The sequence below is a fragment of the Gobio gobio genome, assembly GCF_949357685.1.
Source record: "Gobio gobio genome assembly, chromosome: 19".
Lineage (NCBI taxonomy): Eukaryota > Metazoa > Chordata > Actinopteri > Cypriniformes > Gobionidae > Gobio > Gobio gobio.
In genome coordinates, this window is record NC_137112.1 from 9,443,951 (window position 1) to 9,466,656 (window position 22,706).

Sequence of the window (22,706 nt, forward strand, 5' to 3'; positions counted from 1 at the left end):
TCGACACAAAACTTTAACAAGGCGGGCAAAAAAATATTTTTAGCGGTGCGAAGTAAAGCAGAACTTTTCGAGATGTTTCCGCCAAAATTATACGTGAACTAAATTTGTTTGAAAAAAGAGGGATATTCGCTTGCCAGGATAGTTGTAATAAGATATGATTAAGTCGGCTACGAAAAGACATGCCAACTCATGTCATGACATTATCCTCACACATTGATAAAACTGATAACTGAAGCACTCAAAAAGGAACTGATACACACAATACAAAACGATTATTCTTGAAATGTTGCACTTGCCGGAAACTCGGAGTAGCCAAATACTTGTCTTTCTTTTAATCTGTTATTCTATCCTTATTGATAAGTGCAAGACAATGGGATTTCGTCGAATTTTGATTTGTATCATAGGCTAATCCTATAGGCCCGCTTTTTCAGCGACCAACTCTGGTTTGACTGACTTGAATCCTTCACCGTTCGTGCAGTCATTTGAATGAAAACAAAACAATCGCTGGCATTTGGACATTGTTATTTTGATCATTCTATATAATGCAATTAATTCTGTCAGAGTTCACTCCTCTCGCGCTCTCATTGTGCTCGTGCACTCTTGGGGGAAGCCGGGCGCGAGAGGCTGGAGCTGCACCTGCCCTGCCATGAGCCGCTGCACGCGAGCACAGGGTCTTGTGCCAGAGATTTACCGAGGCTTTGCATGTTTTAAAAGTTGGTGTTATGTGTGAGAGAGTTAAAACTGGCTGGGCTGGGGGAAGGCAAGGTCGACCGCGACGTCGCGACTTATTATAGACAAGATCGAGAAGGAATAGAATTCATTAAGATGGGAAGCCTAAAGGCGCCTTATATTAAAAGTAAAGATTTACATATTCACAACACTCACGCAAACACATCTGCAGCATCGCAGTGATCAAATGGAGAAGGTCAATAGCCTACTTCATGTGCAAATCACGGATACTGGAGCTTTTTATAATTATTGCAATCCGAAAATATATCTTCTCAATCTCACAAAAAAGTGGCGATATATGCCAAACCAAGTAAGAGTGACAGTCTTAGGTGCAAATCCTCTCAATGGATTTGCACGTCGCATTGTTTGCTAATGTGAAGTTCAAATTTGAAGAGCTAGGCGCATGCCTTTAGCGACTGGGTCTTGTTTCATAATTATACGAGTGAGAACACCACACACAACAGCTTCAGCACAGCTTTTAACCATCAAAGCACGACCCGGAAGACCAGATTGGCTGACGCACGGCTACGTTGCAGCAGCCCTACTTTGTGCCTCAAGTTTCGCTGTTTCCAGAGAGAAGAGGGAGAGAGAGCGCGCGCGCGCGAGAGAGAGAGTAAGACAAGATAGAGTACGAGGTGTCAGACACTACACCACGCCGAAAGATCCTCAGCGAACGAATTCTGGAACGACGCTCGACTGTCAGGGAAGGTTGGCATCGCCAGCTAGAGAAGACTGTGCCCGGAGCTTCAGCGCTTCGCAAAGCACAACGAATCACCGACACTCTTCCCTCAAAGACGGTGGCACACGGAATTGGCCCCAGGACACATTTCTCTGCGAAATGTCAAGAGAAGAGAGCCTAATCGTAAACACCGGTAAGATGCGTTTTGCGTAGACTATATCATTCGACACAGCGAGCGTGAAGTCGAGTAATACGAGGAGATTATTCACGCGTTTTAGTGAGGTATTTACAAAGAGGACTGGTATTCCAAAATATGCTAATTATGAAGTATTCCATACATCAAGTTTATTTTAATTTGATTGCAGTTTTAAATGGTTTATAATAAAACAAAAAGGACTAAATTAATTATGCATTTTGTATGGCTGAATAATAATAATAAATTCAAAACGTATGTTGTTACAAGGGCATATAACCCAGGCATTTGGGGTTATAAGAAACGACAGAAAGAGTGTTTCACGTTTTTCGTATAGCTCAAAGATATTTAGTCACAAGTGCTAATAATATTAATATAATATATTTAAAATAATATTACTTATTTTAAATGTATGACATAATTAACCATGCCCTTCTCTTTGTAAACATGTTCAAATAAAATACAAATGAAACCATACCAATTAAACAGACTAAAATGCAATGCATTTACACCGCATATAGGCTACAACACATATTATCAATTAAACAAATGAAATTAAATAGATTTTAAGAGATGCATGTGGACATTTGATAGGATTTTGTTATTTAATAAATCTAACAAGAGCAAGAAGAACGAAGTCATTTTCCGCCAACATTTCAAATGGGCATTTGAATGATTCTAGATGCGAAAGCGAATGTGGTGTGTGTGAGTTGAGGAATTAGCTTTCCCTGGAATGCCCCAAGGAGCCCTGCATTAGCCCACCTGTGCTGTTTATTTAAATCATTGACTCCGTGAGCTGTCATCCACAAAAGAAGGGCGGGCGCGCTGTCATCGCCATTCAGATTTATGACTGCCACAGGATCATTTTCCAACTAAACAAATGCCATCACTCAGAAGAAGAACTTTACCCAATATGTCGCACAAGACATCAACCAGCACGTTAGAATAAACGCTACTAGAAGGGTCGTTTAATTCTGCGAACGCGTGCACAAGTATGAGCCTCAAAATAATGTGGATTGTTGGTTGAAAAAAAAAGAGGGTGAAACGCTTTCAATCCCTGTTATTCATGCTTCGGCAGAGGACAGGAGGCTTGTGACTTTGCCTGTGCTTGTGTCTGCCCCCGAGTGCCCTGTCACAATCTAATTACCCGTGAGTAAAGGACAATACCGCTTCAGCTGGTCTGTGTCATTCCCCCTATATCCCAGTGCCTGCTTATCTTCACAAACCCTTCTGCGCCGCTCTCTGCCCCCTCCTGCCCTCCTTTAACCCCACGGAGAATGATAAATGCGCGGTGAGGGAACGAACGGGCAAAGCCATTTCACGGCACCTGTTAATTAAGGGAATGATTGCCTCCATTTTCGCGGAGCTTGTTTCCACCGCTCTCCATTATTTTTTTGATGCAATTAATTTAAAGCAAAGTAATGTGACATCACAAACGTGATGTCATTTACCGTCGTCACAGTCACACGTGTTAGACGACACAGCTTATGTTATAAGAAATAAAGCCTGAATCTGCACACACATTAAAAATAATACGGTGTCCGTTGAGTTAGAGTCCTCAGTCGGGTCAATCTCTTTAGTAACACCCCCGACCTTAAATGTTAAGTCCCTAAAAGGACAGTCCCTTTTGTTCTAACATCGAGAGCACCTGGATTACCACAGGTATTTAGTTCAGGTATTCTCTAAAGAATATTTAGCCCTAGGTGAGCTGAACCAAGAGCCGTGATTAGCGCAAATACTGGTTGTGATGGGCATGGCTGAGGCTAGCCTGAAAACACACACACACACACACACACACACACACACACACACACACGCACACGCACACGCACACGCACACACACACACACACACACACACACACACATGTTTGTTTTTGTGAAATGTGAGGACATTCCATAGGCGTAGGCTAATGGTTTTTATACCGTACAAACCGTATTTTCTATCCCCTTACACTGCCCCTGCCCCTAAACCTAACCCTCACAGGAGACTGTGCAGTTCACTTTCTGTGAAAAAAAACTTGTTCTGTATGATTTATAAGCATTTTGAAAAGTGAGGACATGGGTAACGTCCTCATATTTCACCCTCTTTTTGTAATACCTATGTCATACCCATGTCATTATACACATTTGTGTCCTGATATTTCACAAAAACATGCCCACACACACACACACACACACACACACACACACACACACACACACACACACACACACACACACATACATGTGTGTTTCCATGTTTTATGGGGACTTTGCATAGACATAATGATTTTACTCTACCTACCCATCACATAAAACGTTCTTCATTTTTACATTTTGACAAAACATAATTTAGTATGATTTATAGGACAAGGATTTCATAAATTGCCATCTTTGTGGGGACATTTTGTCGTCATAACATAGGGGTTACCAGGAGACACACACACACACACACACACACACACACACACACACACACACACACACACACACACACACACACACACATACATACATACACACACACACACACACTATAACAAATTATGCCATATTTACACCTACAAGTGCGCACTGAAGCTGCATGTGGCATGTAGCCTAAAATATTTTGGTTTAATGCTGCTCATAGCGGCAGAAATTAATTTTACACCGATATTACAATATAAAAATGTTATGAAATAGCTGTTTAACATAGTGAGTAATATTTGTATTTTATTTTCCATAAGGGCTGAGGTGGGCCAGAGCTGGAATATTAAAGCATGGCTTTTATAATATGCCACTGCGTTTTTACACAAAATTAGTGTGAACATTTGTGATAAAGCAAGCAGCCTCAACTCGCCTGATTAAAGACGCCATATTGCGTTTCATTAGCACACAGTCTACAGTTGTGACAATGTGAAAGACCACTCTATACGCGTATATTTAAAAGTTTATATTAGCTTCCATTTATGTCTGCATAATCTGCTATTGCACATTTTTTAATGTAAGACTGTGTATAAAATGCATCATTACGCAGCAAAACCAAGCGTCATATTTTCCTGTACATTCTAATTTGTAGGCTTCAGGCTGCCAGGGCTCTTTGTGCTGTGCAGGGCCCCTGGCAGGAATCCAGTCTGTTAAAAAGGGATTTAAGCATCTGATATTGTCACACAATAAGGCCAAATAGCCTGTTTGAGCATCTTTATAGATCCAACGTTGACAGAAGTTCTGTGGGTTAAGTGCTCCATGCCTCATTTGTGTCCAAATTGATTATTTGCTCTTCAGCCGGACCAAGGCTCAACAAAATATAAATACATAAATAAATAAAATAATATAAAATGTGGTTATATTCTTATATGGAAACATATGAAAACACACAATGCCTAGAACTAGACTTTTAATACTGTAGTTGTATGGCTGTGGAGAAGTCGTTGCGGCGCGTCTAGATCTTTTTCTTCTTTACTGAGATACTGTGACATCAAGTCATGGCGTCAGAGTGGCGGCCGATAGGGGCTCTGAGCTCGCGCTTCAATTATTGCCTTTCAATCTTCAGGAGAGCACGCAGACTGAAACTCCTACTTTAAATAATAATACAAACATATAGGCCTATTGCCAGAGAGACATCCCACCATTATTTCAGTTAAAACTCAATTTCTCATTTATTAAAAACTGGTTCTTCTTGTAGACCTGAGCTTTTACAAAAACACAACAACACTGTCTTTCTGGATAGATGAAAACGAGCCGGAGCACCCTAGTCAAGTCTATCTGGTGTTATCTTTGATTGATCCAACCAGACAAGTTAAATAATTAATATACACAAAGCGTTGTTACAAGCATTTAGAGGCCACAGAGCTATCCACGCTGCTATATCCACTCTGTAGGCATATCTAATATTTCATGCGTTCATTTATATTAGATTATTTGAATTGGAGCTTCCACTGCATGAAATTAGCAGGCTACGCAAATTTGTTGAAACAAATGTAAAACATGGAATAGGAAAGATAGACGAGCGAATGTTATGTTGAGGGGTGAGAGCCGCAACAATTTATTAAACCCTATGTGCAAATGAGGTCTTCAGTTGACTAACCTGTGTCCACAGTTTATCTAAACGCTTATCAAGCTAATTGGCGACGTTCTGTCTTTCTGCCTGCGGTGGGCGAGTCTGCTGCTTGTTTTGCCACGAGATAATTGTAAGTAAGAATCAACGAAGCTGCCCTAATGGCCACCAATTGGCTCTATTTGGACCTGCCCATGCGACCTGTCGGCACCACCGAGAGACGGGCCCGCTATTAATATGTAAAGTGACGTTTGATCGCTCAAAGCAGCATACAAAGACTGTTTTCACAAGAAGAATGCGGTGACAACTAATTTAAAACAATTAGACGCGCGAGAACAATAGCCCCCAATTTAGAGACCATAAAATACTCCTCCCCAATTAATGCCTGAGGTGCTAGGAATTGCGTTTGTTTGCATTAGGCATATCGCATGTGACACTTCAGTGTTACAGGTTTTGTTGTTTTAAGCAATGTTAAAATGTTAATGGTCGGGCAACAGGTCCTAATCACAACAACAGTTTATGATAACTGCAATAAATCAATAGAGAAAATGCAAGTAATTGCCGGTTGACACTATGTTCGTTCATTTATGCAGCCTAACCAACGTCTTTATGTTATTATTAAGTCTTTTTACCGTGAAAAACTTTCTGAGCACGTATATATAAGACTTCAGCTTTACATTCTTAATTTCAGGACCTTCTGTCAGTCTTTGTGTAAAAGGACAACATTATTACATCATCAACTTGAAGCACTAAGAAAGGTAAAAAGATCTCAATAAATCGCTCCGCTGAATGAGGAGTCTCTCAGCTCTGAATGTGGAGCACTAGGCCGACAGTCGCCGTGGCAGTTTGGAAAGCATGATGCTCGAGCCAATGGCAGTCAGCGCGGTCTGCTATTGGTTTACAGAGCGATCCCTGCCAGCCCGTGACCCCGCCCATGTTCGTAAGATATGGAATCTACTGGCGCCAGTTCCGACAGTACACAGGCACAATTCATTAATGAGACTTCTCCCCGCTTCAGACAGACGCAGAGTTTTAGGGAGAGTTTAACAATTGGGCTGTGGACAATTTAAACCACGGGCGAATTACGAATGTCAACAGAAACCTTGAGGATTAACATTCTTTGTACAGGACTAACACGGGAAAAAAATACGAGGATTGTTGTGCTGAAATGCCACTTCGCGTCGTAAGTACTTCTCGATAGTTATTTGAAATTGCGTCCAGTTGAGCCCGAGTTATTTTACAATTTGCAACACACGGCGTGTATTCTTGGTACTAATTTAGCTATGTCTTGAAATGTGTTTAACGTTCAAATTGAGATGCATCTATTTGTTCTCTTACAGGTGTCCCTGAGCATTGTTGAAAGCAAAGAAGCAGGACCTCTTCTCCGAAAATAAGGGCATGCGTAGAAAGTGAAGCATCACCAACTGAAGCACAACGACAAATATTTGAATAATCTAAAGGACAACAGTGCTGCTCCTGGGTCTCTTAGTGTCCAAAAGGTTTTCGGTAGGCATCTAGAAAACTTTTTTAAACGTTTTCTAAGCGCGGACACTTTAGACATGGAGGTTGCGGCCGATCAGTCTCGATGGATGGCCCATCATCATGCGGTACTCAACGGCCAGCACCCAGAGTCACATCATCACGGGCTTACACACAATTACATGGAGCCCATGGCCCCTCTTCTACCCCCGGACGAGGTGGATGTGTTCTTGAATCACTTGGACTCGCAGGGGAACCCCTACTACTCCAATTCTCGGGCCAGAGTATCATACGGACAAGCGCACGGTAGGATTCTTTATGTCAAAATTCTCTCGCATGAAGTAGGCTGCTTATAATATTTTAATGACAAAATGTGTAACAGCATATCGTGCATATTTCATTGTGTAATTTTATAGACATGTTTCAGTCACACTTTACATTAATCACGAACGAAAGTGTGTCATATAAATTACATAATACTGTTTGTTGATTTAATAGGTTATACTGAATGTGAATTAGGCTAATTTAAAAAGCTGCATGGAATAATCCTCTTACTGTTATTGCTAAATTATTTATTATTTATACTTAAATGTGCAACGAACAGTTCAATGAAAAATGTTGCCCATATTTATGGCGATCATTTGTTTGTGCTTTAAAAAGGATAAATGAACAAACTTGACCTTGTCGACACCATTTATGCCAATTTTGTGTAAGTGTAGCTTTAGTAGCTACAACGTGCTGTGCGCGTAGTGTAAAACCGAAAGATTTCGATGGTTTTTACTCTCACTTTGAGGTGAATCCTAGTGCGGCCTAAAGACTGCCCCGTGGCTAAGAAGTGTCGATGGTTAACCAAAAATATATGCTATGCTTAACGTTTTTTATTTATTCATGTTTTGCTGTTGTTTTGCACAAACATAATGCGTATCTGCCTGGCAGCTACCGATTAGCCGAGCAAAATGATGACAAAATTGTGTTTAAAATGTAAGATATCGGATTTCTTCTCTGCGGTGCGAACTGTCATCTCCAAGAGGTGCGTGTTGAAAAGTAAAGATAAGAAGAAAAAAGAAAATGTCCAGCGAATGACTTGATGAGGAAAGGGAAGTTCGTGTCAGGGAGAGAGAGGGGGATCAAGGCACTTCCCGGATGCCAAATCAAAACGAAAAATTCCCGATGAACTTCTTAGTTCAAGTGTCTAATTTGTGCGAAGAACAGGCTGTAGTGAGAATGATTCGTTAAAAAAGTTGTAGTGTGTCGCTTTTGTAAGGAGATTGTATGTCTGTTTCTTGGTAGTAGGCTACTAATTGCGTTTTTATTTAGAAAATCATGTCGAGACGAAGAAAAAACATTTTAAGGTGTTAGCGAGCAAACACTGGACTAAAGGGGGAATCGACTAATGCGATTTTGTATTTAATATAATTCCATTTTATCTCAATGTCAAGTTTGTATTGTTCGAGTACGGAGTCAACAGGTGAGGTTGAACATTAGACATTTTGTTGTTGGAAACAAACGGGTGTTTCGGCAGCGTAGGGCTAGACAATGTTGCTCGTAATTTTCGTTTCGAATTGAGCTTTCATGTTCGTTTCATGTCTTATATTTCTCAGCTCGTCTCACGGGAAGCCAGGTCTGCCGGCCACACCTCATACACAGTCCCGGTATTCCCTGGCTGGACAGCGGGAAGGCAGCGCTCTCTGCCGCCCACCACAACGCCTGGGCGGTCAGTCACTTCAGCAAGCCCGGCCTGCACCCCGCCAGCGCCGGTTATCCCTGCAGCAGCAGCTCCAGCACCGCTCCCGTCTCCTCCCTCACATCCGCAACCCACTCCAGTCCGCATCCCCTTTACAATTTCCCCCCAACCCCACCGAAAGACGTCTCACCGGACCCCGGTCCTTCTTCTCCGACCTCCACCACTGCAAGAATGGACGAAAAGGAGTCCATCAAGTACCAAGTAATCGCTGATGGGATGAAAATGGAGGGATGTAGTCCTCTTCGGGGAAGCCTGGCTATGAGCGCACAGACACAGTCCACGCATCATCCCATCCCGACCTACCCAACGTACTCTCTCCCCGCGCCACACGAGTACGGCGGCGGTCTGTTTCATCCTGGTACCCTCCTCAGTGGATCCGCTTCGAGCTTCACACCTAAATGTAAAAGCAAGACGCGATCGTGCTCAGGTGAGTTTAGCTCTGACTCGATCATGAAGTGAAAGAATACAGGCTACGTTTAGAGACACATTGGGTTGAGAGCATTTTTAAAAAGCATTTTGTTTACATCAATTATCAAAAATGTTACCTTTACAAAAGGCCCATGTAATTATAGGCGTATGTAGCCTATAGGATTTTTGTGATATTTAAAAATAATTCAATTTATACAAATTAATCCCCAATGGTGCATTGGCCTAAACAGTTAAATGTTCCAATATCACAGCTTTTTTATTTCTTGGACACGACAGATTTGACTTATTTTGTTTTGTCTAATTAGATGAGTTCAGCCGCCATTTTAGGAATCTCCCTCGAGGCAACTCTACACCAAAGTCTTTAAATTATGACACGCGACAAGTTCCAGCAGCTCTTAAAAATGCTACATCAAAATATAACCATGGTGGCACTCTTTAAAAAGAAGTTAAAAGTGGCTATCATACATAAACTACTAACCAAAGCCAGCTGTTTAGTGAAAAAAAACTATACAATCTATTTTTTACGTAGCCTTTTAACATTTTAAAAATAAATTTAAAGAAGTGACCAAGTTACAACCTATTTGTTGCATTTTTCGAACACACTGAATTTACTTTATGATGAAGAAAATGTAGATAAAATTGGAGAAATTATAAAGTTAAATTAACCGCTTAAGGGATCCAGCCAAAAAATACATTAAAATAAAATAAACACAATAAAATATGACAATTGAGCTTTTGGCGAGGTTGCAGAACTTTTGGCATTAATTAGCCTAAATTACACAAATGTCTAGGCCTATATCCATGAGATTCGATTATTTATTTATTTTGCTTGTTGTCTTAAGATGAACGATTTCATTTGGTGGGCCGCGTGTTGCCTCACGATATGTTTTCCTTTAAATGTAGCCTTTATTGCGCTTAAAACGTTGAGGAGTCACGACGCACTGGCTCCAGTCATATCCTGTATACCTTTAGCTGAACAAATCACGACATACTCCCCCCCTCCGCCCTCTCACGACCCCAATACTAACAAAACCCCGGCGGGACAGGCCTTCACAGGCGACGGGACCCTGCTGTTTGTGTGCTTATTTATGCACGATCTCGGCCTGATGCACTGCTATCAACTACCTTTAATACGTAACAGTTAAATTATATTACACATGCATAGTACATGCAATAAAAGAATGAATGTTACATTTAAAAAAAAACGAATAACAATATGTAAATACAAGATGCTTAGTAAATTAATGCATAATGAAAATGAATAATATTAGCCTACTCAGAACAAAATGTAACAAAATGTAGAAAATGTTTTGGATGGAAAAGTTAATGTGTTGAGTGTGCATTGGTGAATGGATCCTTTTTGAATTGCATATTATTTTTTTAACAGTATTAATTCAAACATGATAGGGCAAAAAAAAAAAACCTTCATGTTTTAAAATTCAGAAATTATGAAAGAAGACTGTGAAAGCCACTTAAAAAAAAGTGCCAGAAACTCTAATATCCGCCTCTAATTTAGGTAAACCTCTATTTACTCAGCCCATTCGCAGGGCTGTTTTCACCTAACCCGAGCACCAGGTTTCAGTACATTCAAAATGCAAGTGAAACTTCTAACCATAGACTGAACAGAAAAAGGACTGAAAATGACTGAATTACAACATCACATACACTTCAAAAGAGCGTCCATTGTCCGGGCGGTTTCTTTTCTCTGGTCAGGGTGGGACAGCGACTATCTCACATTATAATGTGAATAATAGAGAGGTGCTCAGGGGAGTGAGGAGGAAGAGCATATGAATTAAAGTGCAGGGCCCTTTCCAGCAGGTTAGGGTGCTTTACTGTGATATGACACCTGAGAATATAGGACAAGCCTGGACAGCTGGCTGATAAACAGGAGTGAGAATGTGTAACATGGAATTAACTCGCAATTTAATTAGCGCCTTAGACTGATATTTAGGGTTCTTTCTGTCGTAGATAAACGAATGGGGTTAGTCTGTTGTTCATTTAAAAGCAGAACCTGGATGTGTTGTTCATTTTCAACCTAGTCATGTAGAGTAAAAAAAAAAAAAAGCGATTTCATCCGCAACACATGCACATTCACAAATTCCGATATCAGTTATGTAATGCATCCAGCTCAGATGTGAATGTCATAGATGTTGCCTATTTAACTTGGGAGTTGTTTGCCCAGAACGTGCCTTTCCGTGACCCCGTGTTCCTGTATTGTAGATGGAGTGTGAACTTCTTAATTATATAAATTTCCCTTTGCTTTCCCTCCACTTGAATTCTGCACAGAGGGGCGTGAATGTGTGAACTGCGGAGCCACCTCCACCCCGCTGTGGCGGCGGGACGGAACGGGCCACTACCTCTGCAACGCGTGCGGCCTGTACCACAAGATGAACGGCCAGAATCGACCCCTTATCAAGCCAAAGCGCAGACTGGTGAGTAGATGAGCCCTCCAGAACTCGTTCAGTTCCTTGCACACGTGAGAAAGAGGGCTAAATAGGAGCTCAGAGCAGAAAGCCTGAGCACAATTCCAGGAAAGTTATATTTTCCCTATAATCTTCCTGGAATTGTTTGTCGCCCTCACCCCCTGGTGATCCCCTACTCTGCCTGTTACAATACTGCTACTATTGCCATTGTTCCCGCTATCATTATTGCTTCTAGTTCTGATACTGTCACTGATACCAATGCCCATGCCGGCACAATTATCACCACTCCACACTGAGAGAAACCTGTTGTCACACTATTGCCTGAGCGCATCTGTTTAGATCTAGCAGTTTGATCGAGTTGTACTTTTTCTGGGGGTGTTTAGAAAGCCACATGCCATTGGTTTTGTTTTCGTGTGGCTGGCTTATGATTCTGGTTCCATTTTAAAATCGCTGCCAGCAGAATTATCTCGTTTAATCTCCATGAGACGAGATGTTTAAAAGCAGATTTGGGATTTTCTTTCATCTCGATGACTTTTCGCATTGGGAAGATCGATCGAAGGTTTTCCTATTGAGAAATCATTAAGGAAGATGTGTGAAAAGTCAAAGTTGATTATTCTTTGGTTATTAATCTGTTCTTTTTAGCTTGTAAAAGAAGGCTCCTCTTTGCTTTTATTTAAATATAAATTATATCTCGCTGGGCAGGGGTGACAGTTTTTCAACATCAAGATTCTACACAAACAGATGACTTTTCAAGAAAACAGGCAGGATATTATTTTCCCAAACTAGATAGATTTTTCTATTCACGTAATCTTATTTTATCGCCTAGCGGATGAAACTCTATATCTCTACCTCTGTCTCTTTACACTGTTATTGAGTCATTTTTACAGTCTTTCAAAACGTGATGTAATATTATCATAGAGATTCTTTTGGAGACACAACAAGCTGTTTAATTGAGTGAGACCGTCTCTTTCTATCAGCCATGTGTCATAATTTAATTTTCACTTGGCTAAGTGACCATCAGAGTGTAAATATAAGCGTCTCAGAGGGAATCTTATTTCCAGTGGTTTAAAAGAGACACTTGCATACTCAAAGCCTTGTAGCGAAACACAAATAGAGTGACATTTTCAAAGAGGGATTGAAATACAGATTGCAAATGCAATTCCCAATTATGATGACCATTGTTATTTTTAGAAGTAGTACATAGCTGTTCCTACATTTGAGTTTTTTTCTTTAGTTTCTCTATATGTTCTCATGGTGAAAAAAAAAAAAAAAAGACCACAGGGTTTTCCATGGAGTCAGTGTGCTGGCCCATGCTTTTGCATTTTGGGCTGAAGTGTTTTCAGAGCGCTGTTCAAAGGCCATCCAGTTGTTTCCTATCCGGATATCTGCCCGGGCCCGATAAGGAAGCCAGGCTCCCGGGTGTTTCCGTCTTCAACAAACCCGGCTGAATTTTCTCTGGCCCCGGCAGGCCCGAATGACATCTACTGTAAAGCGATTATCAGAGCACTATGTGTGAAGGGGCTGGGGCAGGGATTGGAAAATAAATGGATTTATACTCTTTGCTCTCTTGTTTGTCATGCTCGACTGGCTCTGAGTTTAAGTATCGGAATGTGCGTGTTTTTGTTGTCGTCTGCGTTTTGTTTCATTTTAGTCAGAGCGGCGTTTTTTTAATTATTATTATTCGGAGCTTCCTTTTACAAAAAAGTATTATGTAAATCGTCAAAGAACACAAGCTGCAAATGCTATATGTGTTGGACTGCGGGGGAATTGCGTTGTACGCCTATAGATGTTTCTCATTATGTGTGAAAAATTGATCCGTAATGGACAAAAAGCGAACAGAGGATTGATGACCCGGCTTTGCAGTCGCTCCGCCCACTAAAGCGTTTGATTCGCGGCATCAAGGCGAGCAGTGTATCGAAACGATATAAATTAATGATCTGTACTGAAATATGGGAGACTTTATTAGATACAGGTCAGGGGGAAAAAACACAAGTTTTTTTTCTAATCAGGGCACAAATTGGAAAATTGAATTTAGCCTGTTTAAATGCACAGAATGGGCTATATTTAATTAGGCCAAACACGGAGGCGACTCCTTGTAAGAGATTTCATATGTTCAGGCTGCATCGTTGCGGGATAGTTTTGAAATGCTGTCTGGTGCAGAGTACACATAGGATGGGTGAGTCATAATATTCGTCACCCCATCAGATTCTTATCATGAATGCATTTACTCTAACCAAAAGCCTATGTAATCCCCGTTTGATATCAGTGCGTACTCTGTGGGATAGAAATGCAGAAATTAGAATGCAGTCCAATTGCTTTCAGTGCAATAAAAAAATATCTCAATAAAAAATGACAGTAGGCTAAGCCATGATGTTACTGTGAAAGAAAAAACAATCGGCGGCAATAGCAATATGATAAAGAACAACAAAAAATAGCTACATTTATCATTAGTAATAATAAAGTTTCCACCTATTATAATGCACTAGCCTGTTTTAGTCTTTTTACGGTTGACGAGCAACTTTTACTTCATTCATTGGGAATAAACGAAATTCTTTACAGTATTTTAAGATGTCCATGAGATTGTTTGTTTAAAAATGTGATGTTTTAATTTAGTACCAAGTATTGAATATTCTGTTTTCTTGCCTACAGTCTGCTGCGAGGCGAGCTGGCACCTGCTGCGCGAACTGCCAGACAACCACCACCACTCTTTGGCGGCGCAACGGGAACGGTGACCCGGTGTGCAACGCCTGCGGGCTCTACTACAAACTCCACAACGTGAGTATTAAGATTCGCAAACATTGAAAGTGACAGCGAAGTGCTCAAGTGGGCGGACAGCTTGTATCGATTAAAGAGAGGGTGAGAGTGAGACCGGGGACGCAAAGCCGGCTTTCCCTGTCAGACAGAGCCCGTTGACCGTTTTCTTTTTAGATTAATCCAGCTTTGTTTCAAAGGAGGGCGTTATTCCCAGGAGGGACGGCAGGGCGGGTCTGCCATTCAAGATACGGCGTCAGTTATAGGCTATCAATTCGGAGTTGTCTGAAACTAGCCTTTTTAATGTTAAGCTTGGCTGCGATCTATTTAGCAGACGAATAAATACATCTCACCTTAATGAAACAAGCGAAACAAAGGAGGGAAGACAAAAAACGAAATGTGACAGCTGAGCTGCTGAATTGCTTTTTTCCGAATAGTTTTCGTTTGAAATTCAACCCTAAAAGCCCAATATTGACTACATCATACCATTTGTTTAAAATATTACATCTAATAAAAATAAATACATGTTTACATAGTGTAAATTATAGGCTATAATGACATTACAAGGACATTTCTGGGGACATTAAAACAGGTTATTTATATTTTATAAAACCAGGCTATTTTATTGTACGAATATATAATAAAATAAACTGGCAGACAAAATGATAAAATTGTAAAAAAATTTGAAACCAAAAAAAAATGGTTTCCTCAAGCGAACGCGGTTTCTTTTCTCAAGCGTCCAGTTAACTTGTTACTTGTGTTTAAAAACTTGTATGCAAAACATGTACTTTGAGACCTCCTCTCCTTTTGTTTTTACTTCCTTTGTGCCCATCATTAACCTACCCTATCTCATTTCTTACAGGTCAATAGGCCACTGACCATGAAGAAAGAGGGCATCCAAACACGCAACCGCAAAATGTCCAGCAAGTCCAAGAGGAGTAAACGATCTGGCGAGGGTTTCGAGGAGCTCTCCAAGTGCATGCAGGACAAGACCTCTCCATTTGGCAGCGCCAGTGCTCTGGCAAGCCACATGCCACACATGGGCCACCTGCCACCGTTTAGCCATTCTGGACACATGCTGCCCACGCCGACTCCCATTCACCCCACATTCAGCCACCCTCACCATTCCGGCCGCTCTCCCGCCTGGGCCGAACCTCACTGAATACCCACACATGATTGCATCCCCTTTATACCGAAAATCTCAATGCACTCAATCTCAAGAAATCTCCCCTCCCGTCAAGAAAATCTTCCACAGGCGAGGGACGCGAAGGGGTTCGTGTCGGTTTAGTTCCTGGTCGGACACTGCAGAGGAAGGTGCCATTTCATCAACAACCACCACGTCAACTTGTATAGAGGACGGTTTAAAAAGCACCTCTCCCTTCTAGACGTATGCCGAGGACCCTCACAGACAGAGCAGAGGGAGAGAGAGCTGTCTTTGCTTTTAGCCTTTCGTTACGTTTTACTGAGTCACTTTGGTACTGTCCTGAAAGAGAGGATATGTCTTTGCAGAATCACTGTGTGGCAGTTCCTTTGAGAACAGCCACCTCAGAAACTCTCTAGTAAAGAACTCGCTCTGACTCTCTGCGAACACGATGAGTCAAAGAGAGAGAGAGAGAGAGAGAAAGAGAAGACCACTAAATTTATCCCTTCCTAACATGCTGGAATACACCCCCCTTGGGCATGATTCCCTCTGAATGGACTCTATGGATACGACATACAAGCAAAGAAATGTTTATAAAGGTTAATTGTTATTATCGTTATTGTTATTATGATAATTTATTTTCACCCTTTATCTCTTATTTCGCTTTCCTCAGAACACATTGTTATATTATAAATATTATTTGACTGTTATTGATGAAAAAACACTGACCTATCCTAGCCAAGGCGATGTTGCTGAGCTGTACGTTTTTATCATTTTCCATTACACAAATAAAGGAAATAAAGTTTTAATACTTCATCTTTTCCCCCCCGAGTACTTCCTTGCTAACGGAATGTGAAAGCACAGTCACTCTTTACCTAAATGGAGACATTTCTGCGGCTACAGGCTGGTTTGCTCATTTATGTTTCCGATTCCAGGGCATCGTATTTCCCCTGCATTTACTGTAGTTTAATATGAGAAATGCACACGAATGCCAAAACATGCACGCGGCCAAACACAAACACACCCAAGCGCTCGGATAAGCTGCTGTTCCATATACTAAGTGTCAGAGGGAATTTCACCTAGGCATCGCTGAGCTCCAAGGTAAGCGATATCAGATGCACATGCTTAGTGCCTCAACTGCAGTACGTCTAGGGTTGTTTCCTACAAGAAGGAGAGCTCTATGGCACATAAGCCCCCCCGGGGTGCCTCGGTTTGACCCAGACAACAGGCTCCAACCACTGGTCGAGTAGGGGCTTCCAATCAGCCATACTGTACACAGAATGCATTTAGATGGACGAATTTGTTGTCCCCGTGTCCTCCTTTTCAACTGACCTACTCAACCCCCTCGCTTCTGGCTTGTCTTTCTGGAGCCAAAGGAAAAGTAAGCAAAAGGACAGCAAGTTTTTTGGTGGGAGAGAGAGAGAAAAAGTAAGAAAAAAAAAGAGAGAGGGAGAAGAGGAAGGAAAGGCAATCAGTCCAGTCCATGAACAAACACGTGGGGGGCAGTTTGGAGCCTTCTCCCACAGATGTGCTTGCAGCTGAGGCTTGCAGGAAACAGCTTTTAACCTGGTCTCATTTTCAAGCTATTTAACCCAGCGCGGCGACTGAGGAAACCATCAGCCCAGCCAACAGTTAATGAGAGAGACCCAACAACAGCACAGACCATGCTGAGGAGGGCCGACTTCAGGTCAACACCGACTCTTGCACAAGTGCAGATGCCCATCCCCCCCATCCAAATAATCACACACCCCTCTTTTGTTTTCTATTCTATTCTCATACACATATATTATATAAAACAAACTTATGTTTAGTTGTGATTAATCGTGAATTCATTGATTTGACAGCCCCAATTCTAACATTCATTGAGGCATTCTTCAGTGGTATGATTAATCTTTGGTTCATTCGCTAAAAGGAAATCGCTAAAGGTTTTCTTGAAGGGATAGTTGACCAAAAAATCTTCAATTAAATGTTTTGAAACACAAATGAAGATATTTTGAATGAAACCAGAGAGATTTCTGTGCCTCCGTTAAAACTTCAAAAAGTTAATGAAAACATCCTAAAAAGTTACCCATATAAATTGAGAGGTTTAACCCAAGTCTTCTGAATAGATTTAATTTAGGCTTCTTTAGGATTCTGCACACATATATAGAGCCACATCAAATGTGGTAACCGGAAGCTCAATCGTACTTGCTTGACATGGGATAATCATTTGTTCTCTTACGTAAGTAAGTAAACATGTTTGAGCTTCATTTATTATACTTGGTAAATTGATTTTTGTTGAAATTTTGTTGGAATAAGTCATCTCAATGGCAAAAAGTGTTAGCCTGTCTCCGCCCTCCTACGTACTTCTGCTCAATTTTCATTTTCCGTCAGTATGTCGTCTGGGTTATTAGCTGGTTTTCTCCGGTCAAATTTTAACCGGTCCAATCAGCGAACAGAGGGAGTGGCTGAGAACGATGACGTTGATGTTGTGCGCTAGTTTGAGTTGTAGTTCAGTAATGGCGGCAGAGACAGATACGAGCGAAGCCATTCGTGGCAACGCAGCCGAATATACAGAAGTTAAAGCCGGAGCAAGAGCAATCTTTGCTGAGTTTTGTTGGTGGCCATGATGTTATAGCCCTCCTCCTCACAGGGTTCGGGAAAAGTTAGATTTTCCAGCTCGCTCCGTTAGAGTTGGCTGAGGCGAATGCATGACATATACGTTAGCGATTGGTTATGGCAGATCCAGAGTGGCTCTGGGCAGATCCAATAGTTTTAAACTTCAACAGAGTTCCCGCCTTCAAGGAAGTTAACGCTTGTCAATGGAGAGTGGCCAGACTCTCTGTACAAATGAAATGTACAAGAGTCTGGTAGGACCAGGCTAAAATGTGTCCCAATCCCCCTGAATTCACCCTACATCAAAGCATATCTAATTTGGCTGATAAACTCCTAAAAGATAATTTAAAGTCATTAGTATGTTAAATGAGAAAAGCATCAAATAGACTACAAATATTTGATTTGATTCAAGATAGAATTTATTACACATTAGACTTCCACTGCCATGGGGGTGAGTACATGACAGAATTTTTGGGTGAACTATTACTATAATAAGATTTTTTATTAATATGGAAATATGAATTTTTTAAATAAGAAACTAAAACTGTCTGTAGGTAACGGTAAATGTCTAAATGAGTAAGTCATTGAGTCATTCATTTTATTAGATTCGTTCAAATGGCTGATTCATTCAGGAATCAAGTAAATGGCTCTCTTTATGAATGGGTCATTGAATCATTTGTTCTCCCAGTTCGTTCAAAACGAGAAACACCGCTGTGTTGCTCTGAGAAGCACAGTCCTGACTCATGACGCTTCTGCTATGGCTTTATAGGTAACAAGAACAGACAATATTGTGCCTAAAATATATTAACTTCTTATTTGAACTGTTGCATAAAATCACTATCACATTTGCACTCGTGCTATTCGGAATAAAAAACATCATTTGATATAAATAGGCTATGAGACAAAAGCTCAAAAGCCATTTTAACTGCCTACTTTTAACATTTCAACCAATCAACTGTATAACAAATATATATATACTGTATATATATTATCCTTACAACGAATGTCAATAGGGTCCTGCATTTCAATATGAACTCAAACATGTCTTATAAAACATATATTTTTAAGACCATACAATCTGAGCTTTTTGTTTTTAACTACACATATAGCGCCACAATCTTACCGTGTCAACAATTTCCTAATCTGTTTCTATTTTTATTTCTCATAAGGAACTTAATGAGAAACATGAGAAAAAGTCAACACACTCGTGACAAATAACACAATTCAATTAAAGGCCCACTGAAATCAAAATAAAGTTTTTTAGCTTTAAGTATGATTATCTTAGCCTTAAGGTTATGAATAAGCTTGTGTGTTCCAAAACAATGACAAAATTAGCATTTAGGAGATATAAGCATTCAAAACGTACCCACATGGAAAGAACCTATATAAACATATATGTTTTAATATAGGTTTTTATATAGGTTTTTAATATATGTGACATATAAAATTGGCCATTTTCCTATATTATATGTACATATATGCACATATATGTACATATATGTGTACATATATACGAGCATACATATACCTATATAGGTAGATATATGCACATATATGTGTTCATATATGCACCTCAATTTTGCCTATATGTGGTCTATATACACGCATATTTACACGCATATATGTGGCATATATACGCATATATGCGGCATATATACGCATATATGCAGCATATATATTATCATATATGTGCATATATGCTGTATATATGCAGCATATATGTGCACATAAACTGCATATAGGTTTCATATATGTGCATATATCCTCATATAGGTTCTTTCCATGTGGGTATACAGTCTCTCACTTCCGTTAAAACGAATCACAGATTTTGATGACATCATCGCAGACTTCACCTTCTCATCAAATCTTCTGTCCAATCAAATACGCTCTAGAATCTGAAGTCCCGCCCCCTGCTTTATAAATAGACCCTGAACTGCGTCTGAAAACGGTCAGTTGTTCACGCATTTACTATTTTCTACATGGTGAACGGCACATAGCGCACCATATATGCGATAGGAAACGGTTCAGACAGTGTAAATATGTTTTCAATTGAGGCGAATGAAGTCTGGGTTCACGATAGTTTCACGCGCACCGCAGCAGCGCACACACATGGGGTGCGTCTCAATCAGCTCCCTAGTTCAGTAGTCAGGGCACTGATCAGGGAATCAGCCCATTGACTTATGTCCTGATCAGTGCCCTGACTACTGAACCAGGGAGCTGATTGAGACGCATCCAAAGTCTAGACCAGAGCAGTTGACTACTCACAAGAGCGCAGCGCGGATCATATGCGCGAGTCGGCGCAGACAACAAAACATATCGGAGCCATTTAAATGCTGCACAGAATGCTGTATTTCAAGGAGATATGGAGGAGATTATGATAATAAACGGTTAGATTCGGAGGAAACTGGCATTAAAAAAACAGAAAGGCTCTAGTCAAACTCTGGTAATAACGAAACGCTATTAGCTGTGTCAAAAAAGGGGAGGAGCTGCTAACAGCTGGAGCCGTTTGAGGGGAAACTACGTCAACACATTGAATAATGCTGCGCGTTCCAAGGCACTTCAGTGGGCCTTTAATTCATAAAGCACATTTAAAACAACCTTGGTTGGCCAAAGTGCTGTACATAAAAAGAAATAAAAAAATAAAAATAAGAGCAAAAAACACACAAACAAAAAATGACAGAGAATGTACAATGTAGGCTACTCCCAAAAAAAGGGACTAAAACCCTCACTTAAATGACTCATTCTGGTAATCAAATGAGAAATGAGAAATCTGAAATCTGACAAGATATACTCAAAAAGTGAGTTAATAGTCTCACGCAAGTCTTTAATAAAGTCCACAATATTCCGCCTCACTGATGAAAAACCTGTGTTTGTAGTGTTTGTAGCAGTAGTCCATGACTGTAACTGTTCAGCTGCATTCCTGCTGTGTTTGCCAGTTACAGATGCCACTGGGCTTTTTTATTTGTGTGTGTGTAGAGGTATTTGTGTGAGCGAGTGTGTGTGTGCGTGTTGTTCTCTTTGGCAAGGCTCCCAGAGCATGAAACATCCAACGGACTCAAACAGGGCACTCCTGAGGGAACTAGCTGTCTTCCCCAAAATAATAATGGATCGGGCCGCGTCAGAGAGACGGGAGAGGGAAAAAGAGAAGCTTTATTCAGCACAGAGGCTGAGGCACCGTGACGTGCTCGTGAGGTTTCACGTGTGTCCTTGTCCTCTCCGTCCCCACATGTGTGTTTTCATATGGTGTAAGTGGTCTGTTCTTATGTATATTTGGGTGTGGTGGCCATGCTCGGAATGGAATCGTAGCTTCTTAATGAATATCTATAGACACGCTGCCTACAATTTTTATAAAAAATAGCAAGTAGAAGAATAGAAATTATGCAACAATAATATTAGCATGAAGTAGAATAGTGTCCATGAAAAATAAAATATAAAAAATCTAGTGTAAAAACATGTCAGTGAACTCTTTGTATTCATGTTGGTTTCATATGGTGCATATTGTTTGCACCACATGACATACAATGTATGTATGAATTTCATTTTTATTGTATAAAGCTTTCTGTTCCTCCAATGACAGCGAAACTACATCTTTGACGCTTCAAAAAGTTCATAAAGATATCATAAAACTAATTCATATGAATTGAACGGTTTAGACCAAATTTTCTGAAGAGACACGATCACTTTATATGATTAACAGATTGAATTTAGGCTTTTATTCGCATATAAACATTCATCAACTCACATATCAGTTATGGTAAAGAGAAGCTCAAGCATGTTCGCTTTACATGCGAGAACCAATGAGGTTCATTCTCGTGTTACGCAGCACATTTGAGCTTCCTCAAGAACCAATGAGATTCATTCTCGTGTTACGCAGCACGTTTGAGTTTCAGCAAGAACCAATGAGATTCATTCTCGTGTTATGCAGCACGTTTGAGCTTCCTCAGGAACCAATTATGTTAATTCTCGTGTTACGTAGCATGTTTGAGCTTCCTCAAGAACCAATGAGATTCATTCTCGTGTTACGTAGCATGTTTGAGCTTCCTCAAGAACCAATGAGATTCATTCTCGTGTTACGTAGCATGTTTGAGCTTCCTCAAGAACCAATGAGATTCATTCTCGTGTTACGCAACACGTTTGAGCTTCCTCAAGAACCAATGAGATTCATTCTCGTGTTTTACGCAGCACGTTTGAGCTTCCTCAAGAACCAATGAGATTCATTCTCGTGTTACGCAGCACGTTTGAGCTTCCTCAAGAACCAATGAGATTCATTCTCGTGTTTTACGCAGCACGTTTGAGCTTCCTCAAGAACCAATTATGTTAATTCTCGTGTTACGCAGCACATTTGAGCTTCCTCAAGAACCAATGAGGTTCATTCTCGTGTTACGCAGCACGTTTGAGCTTCAGCAAGAAACTATGAGGTTCATTCTCGTGTTTCAAGCAGGTATGGTTAAGCTTCTGTTTATGTTCGTCGATCAATGTGAATTTCAGTTTTCAGATTTTTTATAAAAAAGATGGTCATTTGTGTT

The 22,706-nt window shown here is 40.6% G+C and overlaps 1 protein-coding gene across 5 annotated transcripts; it reads left to right on the top strand.

The window, feature by feature from the left end:
* The first annotated feature begins 1,300 nt into the window (after positions 1-1,300).
* On the top strand, positions 1,301-16,408 carry gata2a (GATA binding protein 2a). 5 transcript variants are annotated; one of them, XM_079844345.1, is made up of 6 exons: positions 1,301-1,601; positions 6,959-7,403; positions 8,699-9,268; positions 11,557-11,702; positions 14,343-14,468; positions 15,307-16,402. In XM_079844345.1, exons 2-6 carry the CDS (start codon positions 7,178-7,180, stop codon positions 15,604-15,606), a joined length of 1,368 nt encoding a protein of 455 aa, XP_079700471.1. In that variant the 5' UTR covers positions 1,301-1,601; positions 6,959-7,177; the 3' UTR covers positions 15,607-16,402. The 5 variants fall into 5 exon arrangements, with proteins under 5 accessions (XP_079700471.1, XP_079700470.1, XP_079700469.1 ...); XM_079844344.1 differs by lacking the exon at positions 1,301-1,601 and adding an exon at positions 6,422-6,801 and having other exon boundaries at positions 15,307-16,408; XM_079844343.1 differs by lacking the exon at positions 1,301-1,601 and adding an exon at positions 6,593-6,801 and having other exon boundaries at positions 8,699-9,267; positions 11,544-11,702.
* Positions 16,409-22,706: the final 6,298 nt, after the last annotated feature.